The following is a 14016-nucleotide window of genomic DNA, read 5'->3' as shown; positions in this document are numbered from 1 at the left end:
GCCGTGTCTAATCTACTATATATGTACACTACCACAATAAATGCAGGTTCTTATACATAATTGGATCCGGGACTTACACATAATTGATATCCGGGACTTGTTCTTATACATAATTGGATCCGGGACTTGCACATAATTGATATCCGGGACTTTACATCATCTACTAATATATGTACACTACCACAATAAAATAAATGCAGATCCTTATACATAATTGGATTCGGGACTTTACGCCATCTACTATATATGTACACTACTATCAAATTGTGATTTAAACTAATAAAAAGATAAAATATGTACAAAAGATAAAATAAGTTTATTTCTTCGTTTATTCAGTTTTGATTACTTATTTATCAACAGTATCAAATTGTGATTTAAACTAATAAAAAGATAAAATAAATTGTGATTTAAACTAATAAAAAGATAAAATAATAGTAATAATGCTACACCCGATGAATTTTTATGGTTGAGTTATACATACCAATGTGTGCTTGTACTTATATGAATGGTAAAGATCTACCCAGTGTATTTTATCCAATACAGCATAGAATAAACCTTATAATTAGATTCCATACATAAAAAAGACCTACACAAAAGTTACTTGTAGTTTTTACTTACAAAACTCTACAAACTCAAAATCTCATTCCATTCCCACCTCATTATATTTAACTAGGCAAAAAAAAAAACACTAATGATATGTGCTCGGTACCATTCAACCATAGATCGAACCAAAATCCGACCCTCGTCCACGATTCAAACACTCGACGGAATTCTTGCTATAAAATTGCTTCCCATAATTGGGATAGAAAGCCTCACACAACTGATTATACCTCTCCAAATCGAAACTATGCAATTCCACAAGCTTCTTTTGCTTAACTCTGAACCTGCGCTGAAAATAGCCTTCGAAAGATGGCTCTTTCGAAGTCCTCAAAAAGAAGCCGTAGGCTAACGCAAAGTGAAGCGAGGTCACAAAGAAACAAATGGGCTCCATCACATCCCAACTCAACTCCCAAAAAGTTAGCCTCATGAAGCCCAATGTTTGAGCAATCATAAAGCCCAGCCCGCAATAGAGTTCCGCTCGAACGATTGATCGGGCTTTTTTATCGATCAAGGCTTTTTCGTGTTCGAGATTGTCCAATTCTTTTCTTCGTGGATCATTTGGCATGGCTATTGATTGAGAAATTAGTGTCTCCATTGATTTGGCCACCTGTAAATCAAAAATACAATTTTGATCAATTTGTATTCCACGAGTTAATATTATTATAATTATACATATGAGAATTAGTAATATTAATTATTTTAATAGTCTTGAATTTTTTTTTATGTTGTATGATTTAAGTGTTGCATCTAGTAGTACTAGTGCGGTGTAACGTTTTTGCCACTTTGGACATATGTGCATGGATAGCATGTCAAAAGTTTCACGTGATTTGCACCTGATTTTCTGATTTCAAGGAAAATTAAAATTAAAAATAAAATAAAATATTATTACACGCAATCATGCATGTCTGTAACACATTAAAACGTGTCTCCTTAATTTCTGGATTAATTAAAGAAAATTTGTCGAACAAAATGACAAAATTAACCTCTTCAGTTTCCGGTACAACAGAGAATTATTAATTTAAATTTGTCTGTAGAATTATTAATTTAAATTTGTCTGTAGAATTATTAATTTAATTTTTTTAAAATAAAAATAAAAATATTTCTAAAATTAATTAATAAATTAAAATACCTGATCGGGGCGGAGGAAAACGACGCCACCTAAAACGATGACGTTTCCAGATTCATCCAGCGTCTTTGCAAACTCCGGCCCCATTTCTCTATCGCCGCACACGTCACCGCAGATCCGTACAAACTCACCGTGCGGAATCGCGCTCGCCGGAATATTCCTCAGCGTCTCTCGGATCTGCTCCATCCGCACGAACCTCAGCACTCTCTTCGCGTCCGCCGCAGCAACACGGAAACCTTCCTCCTCCTCCGCCGCCGCCGCCGCCGTCGGGCGCGGCGGGATCAACTCGTCGAGGTGGAGGCGATGGTCTCCGCCGGCGGAGACGTTCATTGACCTGATTTTCTCGCGGAGCTTCTCTCCTACGGGGAGCGTGAGGAAGGAGGGGAAGGCGTCGGCGGGGGAGGAATGGTCGTTGTTGATGGATCGGCGCTGGAGGAAGCGGCGGAAGAAGCCGGCGGTGGCGGAGTCCGGGGAGGTGATGAACTCGCGGTGGTGGTGTGCTTTGGCTGCGTTGGGCCGCGCCGCCATGGACGGCGGCGGAGTTGTGATCGGAGATATCGAGTCTGGAGTTGTGGCGCTGAACAAGCGCTTCGAAAGTGTTCGGCGAATTGCCATGAGAGAGAGAGAGAGAGGAGAGAGAGAGAGAGAGAGAATTGAAGTGAGAGGGGCGAGAATCTCGGATGGTGAAATTGCGGTGAGAATAGAGGGGGCTATATATAGTGCTCCAAGGCTGGAGGAGGAGAGAGGGAAAGAGAATCTTTTTAGTATCTTCTGTTTAGTTGGGAGAATGAATAATCAATGTAAAATCTGCACGATGATTCATCACACTTGATCTAACGGCTAACAAAGTTCGAGTATAAGTTATATAAATTAGGGTAAATTACAAACACCCCCTGAGGTATGGTCAATTTACAATAAAATCCCTCTTGTTTGGATAATTACATCTACCCTTCAACTATGATTTTTTTTTTTTTTTTGCACCTCCACCCTTATCCTGTCAAATTCAACATAATCATTTAGATTTTGTGGAATCTGCTCTATTTTGTACTCGTTTTGTGTAAAAATACAGTTTCCGATGCACCACAATATGATATATACAAGCCAAAAAACACATATTATGATCATCTTGCTTCAAAATGTAGAGTTCAGATGGGATAAAACGGGTACAAAAGTGATAATATTCCATATAATCTCGAAGATTCCACTAAATTTGAGGAGTTGAGGGGGTGGTTGTAATTATCCAACAAGAGGGGTTTTTTCATAATTTAACCATACTTCAGGAGTGGTTGTAATTTATCCTATAAATTAATATTTCTTCTAAATGGTAAAATTCATTTTGCGCACCTATACTATGGAAATGTATCATTTAACTCCCTTATGTATAGAAAACATCAAATGCTCACCTATTTTTTAAGGTCAATGGTCAATATTTTAACGGTGTTAAATTTGAGTGTGCGAGGACTCTTTTACCCCGCTTTATGTGTGATGGAATCCCCTAGTTTTTTTTAGGTTGTTTCACTTTTTAGGGTTGTAGACGATTTTTAGCGTTTGTTAAATTAGGGTTTTTTGTCGATTTTAATATTGTATTTAGGGGTTTTCAGTCTTCGTTTTTTGGGGTTCTGCAATTATAATATGAAAAACTTTGTTTTTAATTTGCAATTCTTTCAAGTTAGGGTTTCATTTCGATTTTAATGTTTCTTTTAGAATTTAGGGATTTTCACTTTTCTTTTTTGTAGGTTTTTGCATTCATAATCTGCCAAGTTTCATTTCTATTGCTTCGATTTTCAGTTTTTTTTTTTTTAAATTCAGAAACAAAAGAAAAAGTTTGAAAATAATTAAAAATGACTGAATAAAGTGAATAAAAAGATTGAAAATAGTGGAAATTTTGATGAAAAATGGCCAAGACTAAGCCTAGAGATTTTTTGGATATTTTTGTCTTAAAAAACATCTCTTTGCAACAGTCAGTCAAAGGTTTAAAACGAAATCAATAATAAGGTTAACGGCAAGGGGTGTTTGATGTATTCTATACACAAGGAAAGTAAATGATACATTTCACATAGTACCCTTCTTTATATTTCAAATTCATTTTCAAAATATTATTTTTCTAACATCAATAGACATGATAATACAACTTCTACAAACGAACGCGACACACCCCACAATTTAAGGGTAAAAAGTGAACTTTGCCCTTAATTTTAATTAATTATTTTTTTAAACCCATGTTACTTAAAAGGACATTCTTATATACCCAACAAGAATATGATTCCACCTAAATCAGATGTCACAAAATCCCACACTAGAGAAATATATCTAATGATTCCAAAATTAAAATTCCCTATTACATCAAATATATTGGCAGAATGAAAACGATTGTTGATTTTTTTTTTAACAAAAAATAACGATAGCTAGTGACAAGATATAAGGTGACAAGTCAAAATTGTCATTACTACCATGCATTATTGGAAATTTCCTTTTTAGTAATAATTATTTCTAATGGCTCAAATCGTATTAGAAACATACATAAAAATTAAGTAATATTTTTTTCTAATGGCTCAAATCGTAATAGAAACATACATAAAAATAAGTAACAATGATTTCTACTGGCTCAAATTGTATTAGAAACATAAATAAAAAATAAGTAATAATGATTTCTAATGGCTCAAATTGCATTAAAACAAACATTAAAATAGTAATAATGATTTCTGATGGCTGAGATTGTATTATAAACATACATTAAACAAGTAATAATGATTTCTAATGGCTCAAATTGTTAAAACATACATTAAAGTATAAGTACTGTTAAACCTCTATAAATTAATACAATTGGAATCAGCTAATTTCTATTAATTTGCCGAAATATTAATTAAATGATATATTTTTTAACACTTTGTCCTTGAGTTGGGACCGGAAAAAAATATTATTTAAACGAGGTTATTAATTTATCGAGTTTCTGCTATAATAATGATTTCTAATGACATTAATTGTATTAAAACTTACATTAAAAAGTAATAATGATTTCTAATGGCTCAAATTGTATTAAAACTTACATAAAAAAAAAGTTGCAAATTTAAGAGCAAAACACATGAAATTTTTATTTTGTTTTCTTTGTTGTGACGTGCCTAAATAATACCCCATTAGAATGTGTAATTTGGCCAAACTTTGTCTTTCATTACCATATTAATACATCACACACCACATGTTTTGTAACAAGGACATCTAGATTAAACCCAATTTATATATCTATCAAGTCTTATATATATATAAGCTCAAAAAAAAAAAAAGTCTTATATATATATATATATATATATATATATATATATATATATATATATATATATATATATGGCTTAAACAAAAGGTTTCTCAATCCTAATTAATGAAAAAATTAGACAGCAATAAAATTGAAATTATTTTTAAAAATTTTGAACCCGCAGAAAAACTCGTAAATCACACCGCTGTGACTAAAATTCTACTAGCATGGGTCGAAGCTTGCAGCAAGAAAATTCATTCAAACACTGTTGAGGAAATCGAGTTAGGCAGATTTTGTTTCTTGGAAGAGGCAGAGGATGTTTCTTTACTGAAAGTCGAAGAAATTGTTTGTTTTAAGAGCGTATTTTTCGTTGTAGGGCTATTTAGTCATTTGGCTTATTAATGTAACGGACTAACGGTGTCAGTGTTTTAACGTTTAACTTACAAGTGGTACATTTCATACATCACGAGGAGTAACGGTAACATGCCTTAATTTTTACGGGTGCAAACTGTATTTAATATTTTATTTTAAGATATAATCCAATTGAAAAGAGAAGTGTGATGTCAACCGTATCAATATTGGGTTAATGGATGAGGGGAATATTAAATAAATGTAGGCAGAGATTCCTGTGGCTAGTAGCCCTTTGAGAAAAAGAAGGGACATAAAATTCTAAGCACAATAATATGGTAATTAAGTTGGATTTTATTGTATTTTTTTATTTTTTATTTTTTTTATCAATAAATTAAAGTTAGATTTGAAGACAAGTAACATAGGATGGAATTTGAATAAATATAGAATCCCCAACCAATTGGGGAAGTGGAATCTTACATAGGCAATTTGGATTCCATTTAGGCTGTAATTTTCAGACATTAGTGGGATATCTACTACCCCCATTTGCTCTTTCATTGTGTGTTTGATTCCATTCTTGATTTAAAAAAAAAAGTTAAATTGAGAAAAAGAAATGGGAAATATTTTTAAATGATTGCATATAAAATTAATTCGATAATTGTTTGGCTAAACTTATCTTAAACAACTAATAAATTCTTACATATTATAAGTTGTTTTAAGAGTAGATAAGTTGTTATTTTTTATTTTTAGAATTAATTTTTAAATTGTTTGAATAATTAGCTTATGAACTATTTTTAGTTATTATAAAATCTTCAATAAAAAGGTGGGTGTAAATGTATTTTTAGAAAAGATCTTAAAAGTTTTCCAATTACTTAATTTTTTTAATTTGTAATAATTTCTTTTAATATACCAAACATTTTGAAAAAGCTTATGAGCTCTTAAACATCTTATAAACTCTCTTCAACAACTTATAAGTTTAGCCAAACACCATCTTAAATTTAGTTTACTATAGGTTTCAACATCTAATTTGTTACGTTTTCACAATAAATATATAGGGTAAATTACAACCACCCTTGAGGTATGATAAAATTACGAAAAACCCTCTCTTGTTTGTAGAATTACATCTACCCCTCAACGATGAATCTTCTTACACCTCCACCCTTATGGTGTCATATTCAACACATAATCATCTAGATTTCGTGGAATGTAAATCTAGTTTGTATTCGTTTTGTGTAAAAATACAGTTTTTGATGCACCACAATCACAAGCCAGGAAACACATCTTATGATCATCTTTCTTTAAAATGTGGAGCTCGAATGGGATAAAACGGGTACAAAAGTGATAATATTCCATATAATCAAGAAGATTCCACTAATTTTGAAACCGGAAGGGTGGACGTGTAAGAAGATTTATAGTTGATGGGGTGTGGTTGTAATTACTCAAACATGAGGGGGGTTTCGTAATTTTATCATACTTCAGGGGTGGTTGTAATTTACCCTAAATATATATAACATTAGTATTTAGTAGACTTTACGTACATAGCCCAACGAATTTTTAATTATTAATTATTACTCCATTTATAAATAAAAGTTCAATAATTATGGAACCAATTAGCCTAATGGTGATTGCATTTTGGGGACAAAATTAAACTTTGGTCGAAGGTGTCCTCTAATTAGCCATTTTAATTGAAAATTAAAATTAAATTAAAGGGGTATGTCATACGTTTGAAAGTGACGCAACATAATTAAAAATTAAAAGATCTAAAGCTTAATTGGTGTAACCTCCTACTCTGATTCGCACCATCTTTAATTAGTTAATTATTTTTAAATACACATCAATGCTATCTTTATCTTTATGTAATCAACTATGAACAAATAATTAACTTAAGATCAATTATTATATTTCTAATTCATTGACTTCAATTATACAAGATTAAATAGTGTATATATGATCCATACGTACAATATTATATGAGATTAGTGTACCGGACGATCTCTAATTGTCATCGTTTTAATATAAATAGTTCTAATATAAATAAGCTATTCTTTAATTAGCCATTTATTTTCTCTTATCTATATAGATTTATATTTAGGGGAAATGAGGGATAACCCCCTACTTTTGAAAATATATAGGGATAGGTCCAAAGAATTTTTCCTTCCTAGTCAAAAACCCAAATTTCGAACTTAATTTGTGAGACCCCCCTGAACAATATGAAATACCAATTATATCCTTTCACTATATGAAGTAAATACCGAAACCCTAGCCGTCCACATCATTTCAACCCACAACCACCCCCACTTCTGCTCTTTCTCTCTCTAGATATTTTTCCCGATGTTTTTTCTTCTTCCCAGATTCATGCTTTTCTCTTTCTATAGCTCTCTCACACTCAGCCTCTCTTCGCCGTTCGATCCGCCTCGAAGTTGCCGCCGCGAGACCCGAAGCCAAAGTAAAGGAAGGGGTTCCGTCGTCGCTTCACCGCTTCGGATTTCCGCCACTCGAAATGTTCTGTTCCGCCACCGTCCCCATCTTGGGAGAAAGTATCAAAGGGTATTATATTATATACTGTATATGTGAACGTAACCCTAATGGGGGTTTTACACTTTCTTATATAGAAAAACTGTTTATGGGTCTTTTCTTATTTACAATCGCTATTTATGTGCATGATTATGATTTCAATCGGTGATCTCAATTTACAATCTTTACTTATCTATTTATGGACATTTTCTCCTGATCTCTCCCTCCAACGGTTACGAGATGATCAGTTTGTTGTCTGTCGCGTCTCCTTTTCTCATTCGCGGATGCATAGGGCGAACTCTCAAGAGATGACCTCTATTAGGCGAGCTCTTGACCTACTTCGGCGAACATACTTCATGGAACTGACCTCTTGGCCCATCTTGATCTCTATTAGGCCTTCGGCTCACTATGTCGAGAAGGTATGGTTACAGCCAAGTTGCCGAATATACCCCCATCAACAATACTTCCTCCGTCCCTTATTACATGTCTTTTTTTGTGGTTACACGTTACATATTAAGATAGTCAATAAATATGCATAAATTATACCAAAAATAACATAGTAAATACTAAAACAGCCTTCTCATTAATTTTTTTAGTTAACTAATTAACAGCGATAAGGGCCAACATTGATAAAAATGCAAGTAACGCCTTATTAGAACTCGAAAATACAAATAATTTAGGATAAAAAAAAATCCCAAAAGGACATCTAGTAAGGGAAGGGAGTATATTTTTAAGGGGTTTTTGTGTATAAGTCCCCAACCAAACATGTTTATTATTTTAAGTTTATGGGCTATATCTCTTTTACCAATAAGCCCATCCCTTTAATATTTATTATAAATAAAGGAAACACTCATCACTCATGTATATATCCCAATATTACCCTCAACCATTTATACCCAATTATTAATTGTAACCCCAATTTAATCAATTTTGTCCACAAAAATCCAATTTTGACCACAAAAATTCAATTTTGACTTTTTTTTAGCATCCTTTAATATGCTCCAATTTCATCCTTTAACTTAATTTAATCTCAATTTGACCACAAATTTCACAAAATATTCAATTTTGACCCAAAATTTTTTTTTTTTTTCAATTTTTTTTTTTTTGCGCCAGATTCCGGCGTTGACTTTTCAATTTTTTTTTTCTTTCGGATTTTTTCGCAGGTCTCCGGCATTGACTTTTTTTTTTTTTTGCTTTTTTCTTTTCTTTTCTTCCGGATTTTTTCGTCGGTTTCCGGCAGTCTCCGGCGCTAACTTTTTTAAGTTTTTTATTTTACGTCCGCCGCTAAACGTTGACTGTAATTGTGCTGTCACTGACAGTAAATTAACGTAATTGTACTACCGTTGACAATACATTTATGTAATTGTGTTGCCGTTGACAGTAAATTCATGTAATATTATTATTTTTTTTTTGTTTTTTTTTTAATTTTGTTTGATTTGTTAACAAGTCAACGTAATTATATTACTGTTGTTGACAGTAAACTAACTGTAAACACAATAATATTACTGTCAACAACATCAATATTATTATTTTTTTGGGTTTTTTGTTTTGTTTGAGTTATTCACGGAGTAACGTAATAATATTACTGTCTATTATTGTAATATTACTCTAAACACAATAATATTACTGTGGTTGACGGTAATATTACTGTTGTTATAGTAATATTGTTGTCAACCACATCAATATTATTATTTTGTTTGGATTTTTTGTTTGTTTGTGTTATTCATGGAGTAACGTAATAATATTACTGTCTATTATTGTAATATTACTGTTGTTATAGTAATATTACTGTCACTCACAGTAATATTAATTATTTTGGGTTTTTATTATGTTTACATTTGTTGAACGGTCAACATAGTAATATTACTCTATTACATAATAATAATGAGTTTTGTTGTGTTAATATTACTGTGCTAGAGATTAATATAGCAATATTACTGTGTTAAACTTTAGTTTAGTTTAATTTTACTGTGTTTAACAGTAATATAGTTAATATTACTATCAATCACAGCAATATTGTTGTTTAAACGAAAAAAAAAGTTACAGAAAGAAAGAAAAGAGGAAAAAAAAAACGAAAAAGTCAACGCCGGAACATATTAAATTGAATAATTTGTGAAATTTGGGGTCAAATTGAGGTTAAATAAAGTTAAGGATGAAATTGAAGCATATTAAAGTATGACGGGTTATTTTAGTCCTTTACAAAAATCTGGACCATGTGTGGACTTATTGGTAAATGAGTTTTTTGTCTTGATATCTTTATAAATAAGTACCCATTGATGGGCTTATTTGTAAAGACCCCTATATTTAAAAGATCGTGCAATCCTAGTGGCTAATTAAGACGTTGATGATGTCATAAAATAATTAAGAAATGAATGAGTGGAGAAGATGACGCTATCGTTGTGGTAGATCTTGTGGATATAGTGGTGATGACATGTAAATCCATTTGATTTACAATTGTATATAATTATACATATATTAAATATTTAATCTAGACCTCGCGATATTTAATTTTTCAGTTTTATTAGGGTTTTATTGTAAAATTAGCAATCTCTCGATAAGTTTATGTTTTGCCAAATAACAACATTATTTTTTTTTTAAATTGGTCCAAAACTTATTAGACTAGCAAATACTAAATAAAACTCAAATATTAAATTAATAACATTTAATATTTATTTTCGCACTTTAGCCTGAGCCATTTTGTGTCTTTTTATTTTTTTATTTTCTATTAATATTATTATAAATTATAATAAAAAATCGAAATGAATAAATGACATGTAATTTATTTTTATTAACTTTTATGAATTTATTATTAAACAACTAAGAATGAACTCGGGCTCAAGTTCGAAAAATTCGAATTTGAACTTTTGTCGAGTCAGCTCACTAAACCGACGAGTCGGCTCACCGAACTTACGTGTCGGCTCAGCTCATTGCACCCATAATTATCATTTTTCTCCTCTCAATTAAAATTGCATGAAAAGGATAAAAGTTATTGATTTCTAACCGACCATGAATATTGTATACACTTAAATTTAATTTTATTAGTTGGACTTTGATTAAGTATTTTTTTCATTATTATTTTATAAAAAAAGAATCCACAAAAAATTGCACCGGGTAAACCTCTTCATAAACTTTCGTACAATAACTTGCAATCACACGCAAGATGTGAACTACACTAGCAGGGGCGAGTCCACCATTTAGGCAGGGTGGACTCAAATCCACTCTCAATTTGTAAATATTCTCCTATATTCTACCCATGTACTCCCTCCGTTCCAAAATAATTGTCGTTTTAGGTTGTTGCGCACATATTAAAAAATTAATAAATATGCGTGAATTTTAGAAAAATACATATAATATGACTAAAATACCCATGTAATTAATTATATCTCAACTAATTAAGAGTAATAACTAATAAGGGCATAGTTGAGAAAAAAGTAATTAATGCATCATTGAAATTTTAAAGTGACAGATAATATGGAACATGAAAAACTCCCTAAAGCGACAGTTAATTTGGAACGTAGGGAGTATCTATTAAGCCAACCCATTTTTTATTAATTAGCCTAGTTAAAATCAAAATTAATGCAAAAGAAGCCCCAAATATTATTAATTAGCTCACTCAAAATTCAAATTAATGCAAAAAACACAATTTTTTTCCCCTATTTTCTGATTTTGTCATAAAAGAAGTCTTAAATAATTTGAATATTGCTCCCAAAAAAAAAAAGAAAAAATACTCACCGGCTATTAATAACTAATCGTACAAATTACTAGTATTGTCTTACTTAGGAGCTACTCAATGGCTTTAATAAATAAATTGTATTGTAAGACCAAATAAAAAATAATATATGCTTGACATTATATTTAACCTTGCCCCTCAACTAAGTGAAAAGTTGTAATAAGTGTGACAGCAAGTCTTATTGGGTACATAAAGCCAATTAACAAGGCTTTTATCTTTAATCTGCCTGTTTATTTTACGTTTTGGTCGCTATCTATTGTAACATATGTGAACATTGTATATATATATATTATATGATGACATGATTGATACCTAATTATATACCAGAACCTCGATAAAAAAATAATCTTGTTTAAATAATTTTTTTTTTCTCAATCTCAACTTGATGAAAATGTATTAAATTATTAATAATTTAATATTTCACTAAATTAATAGAGTTTTGCTAGTTCGAAATGTATTAGTAATCTGTAGATGTTGGATTGAAAAAAAAAAATCAAATATGTATAATCTCATTAATGTATATTAAATATAAAAACCAATCAAAATTAGTGGTGACCTAATAATGATAAATATTAATGGTTGGACGGTAAGCATTGAATTATGATTAATGAGCATAACGTTTAAAGACTATTAGGGTTTTTTTTTATTTTTATTTTTTCAATAATTTCCATAAATAACAAATTAGGCAAATGAAAAATAATCCTAATCGTCCATCGAAGAAAAATTGAGGGTTCGCATTTCAAAGGAAAAATGTTTGTGGTATAGAATGCAACCTTAGAGCAACTCCAACGGGGTTATCAAATAGAGTAGTCAAACATTTAACTTCCATTTATATACTTAAAAATAGAAATCTTTAACTCCAATGGAGTTATCAAATGAGGTTTCAATTTTGATAATTCACCTTTCGGATTGTAAAAATACTTGCTGGAAATTGAGTTATCAAAATTGTAACCTCCCAAACATCCAATCAGAAGTTGACACGTGGCAATTACAAATAAAATCACCAATTAACTTCCAATTGATAATTAATTTAATAACCATGGTTGGAGTTGATGAGTTTTAAATTAATACTAAAATAATTCTCAAATATCAAATGAGCATTTGATAACTCAATTTTAATATCTAGCATTGGAGTTGCTCTTATAAATTATAGGGTAAATTACAAACACCCCCCTGAGGTATGGTCAAATTACAAAAATACCCCTCTTGTTTGGATAATTACAACCACCCCCTCAACTCCTCAAATTTAGTGGATTCTTCGAGATTATATGGAATATTATCACTTGTGTACCCGTTTTATCCCATTCAAACTCTACATTATGAAGCAAGTTGATCATAATATGTGATTTTTAGCTTGTATATATTAGTTTGTGGTGCATTGGAAACTGTATTTTTACACAAAACGAGTACAAATTAGAGCACATTCCACGGAATCTAGATGATTATGTTGAATTTGGCACAATAAGAGTGGAGGTGTAAGAAAAAATCATAATTGAGGGGGTAGATGTAATTATCCAAATAAGAGGGGGATTTTTGTAATTTGACCATACCTCAGGGGGGTGTTTGTAATTTACCCTAAATTATAAGCAATTCATCTTATGAAGTTGAGATTTGAGGACCAAAATGTAATTATCAATTACTATCTATAGCCACAAAATATGATGCCCAAATTTTATAAAGTTGAGATTTGAGGACCAAAATGTAATTATCAACTAGCTATAGCCACAAACTATGATGCCCAAATTTCATTGATTTAGAGGGTTGTGCGCAGATCCGAGTTCTAGCAGCACTTACCCGCGTTCCATCAAACAACGATTCTTGATTTAAAGGAATTAAATTTGTGGATTATTAATGGGTTCATGATAGGCGGGTCCATGGCGGCTTCGTAAACCCAACTTTTACAGTTCGAAACTCATTATAATTTTTTTGTTTTTGTTTTAATAATTTATAAATTTTATGCGAAACTATCTAAAAATTAATATGAAGACCAAGCATAAAAATCTTAAATTTAAATCAACTTGAATAACACATTCATGAGAAATGTCAAGAGCAAATCAAAATTAATACGTTTTAACCTTAAATTCATTAAAAAGAGTAACTAAATTCAAAGTTTTATAAGACAATATTATAAATAAAATAAATGACTATAGACAAAACGAGACGAAATCGTAGTTATAGATATCAGTTTTGACATGTTAGAGATAATTTATTAATGTATTATATATTATTTATTCATTATGCTACATAATTTAAACAAAACAGCGTCATCTTGTATAGCAGAGTTGGACGGGTTTCTTGCGTATTAAAAAAAATATTGAAATTGTCTTGGTCCTAATGGGACAAGTTTTACCAGATCGGACAGATTGATGGATCCGACATGCTTACACCTAACTTTCTTCGAAATCATCTTTAGTTAGATGTTAATAAAGCAAAAATTCGTCGTGGAAA

The 14016-nt window shown here is 31.1% G+C and overlaps 1 protein-coding gene across 1 annotated transcript; it reads right to left on the bottom strand.

Moving 5' to 3' along the window:
* Positions 1-547: 547 nt before the first annotated feature.
* On the bottom strand, positions 548-2406 carry LOC105966590 (calcium uniporter protein 5, mitochondrial). The gene is made up of 2 exons (XM_012991165.2): positions 1730-2406; positions 548-1207 (listed from the first exon to the last, which is right to left on the bottom strand). The coding sequence occupies exons 1-2, from the start codon at positions 2339-2341 to the stop codon at positions 713-715; spliced, it is 1107 nt and encodes a 368-aa protein (XP_012846619.2). The 5' UTR covers positions 2342-2406; the 3' UTR covers positions 548-712.
* Positions 2407-14016: the final 11610 nt, after the last annotated feature.

The sequence above is a fragment of the Erythranthe guttata genome, chromosome 3, assembly GCF_056151865.1.
Source record: "Erythranthe guttata isolate IM_541 chromosome 3, IM_541, whole genome shotgun sequence".
NCBI lineage: Eukaryota > Viridiplantae > Streptophyta > Magnoliopsida > Lamiales > Phrymaceae > Erythranthe > Erythranthe guttata.
Note: the sequence above shows the minus strand (reverse complement) of the source record. Positions and strands in the feature narration are given on the sequence as shown.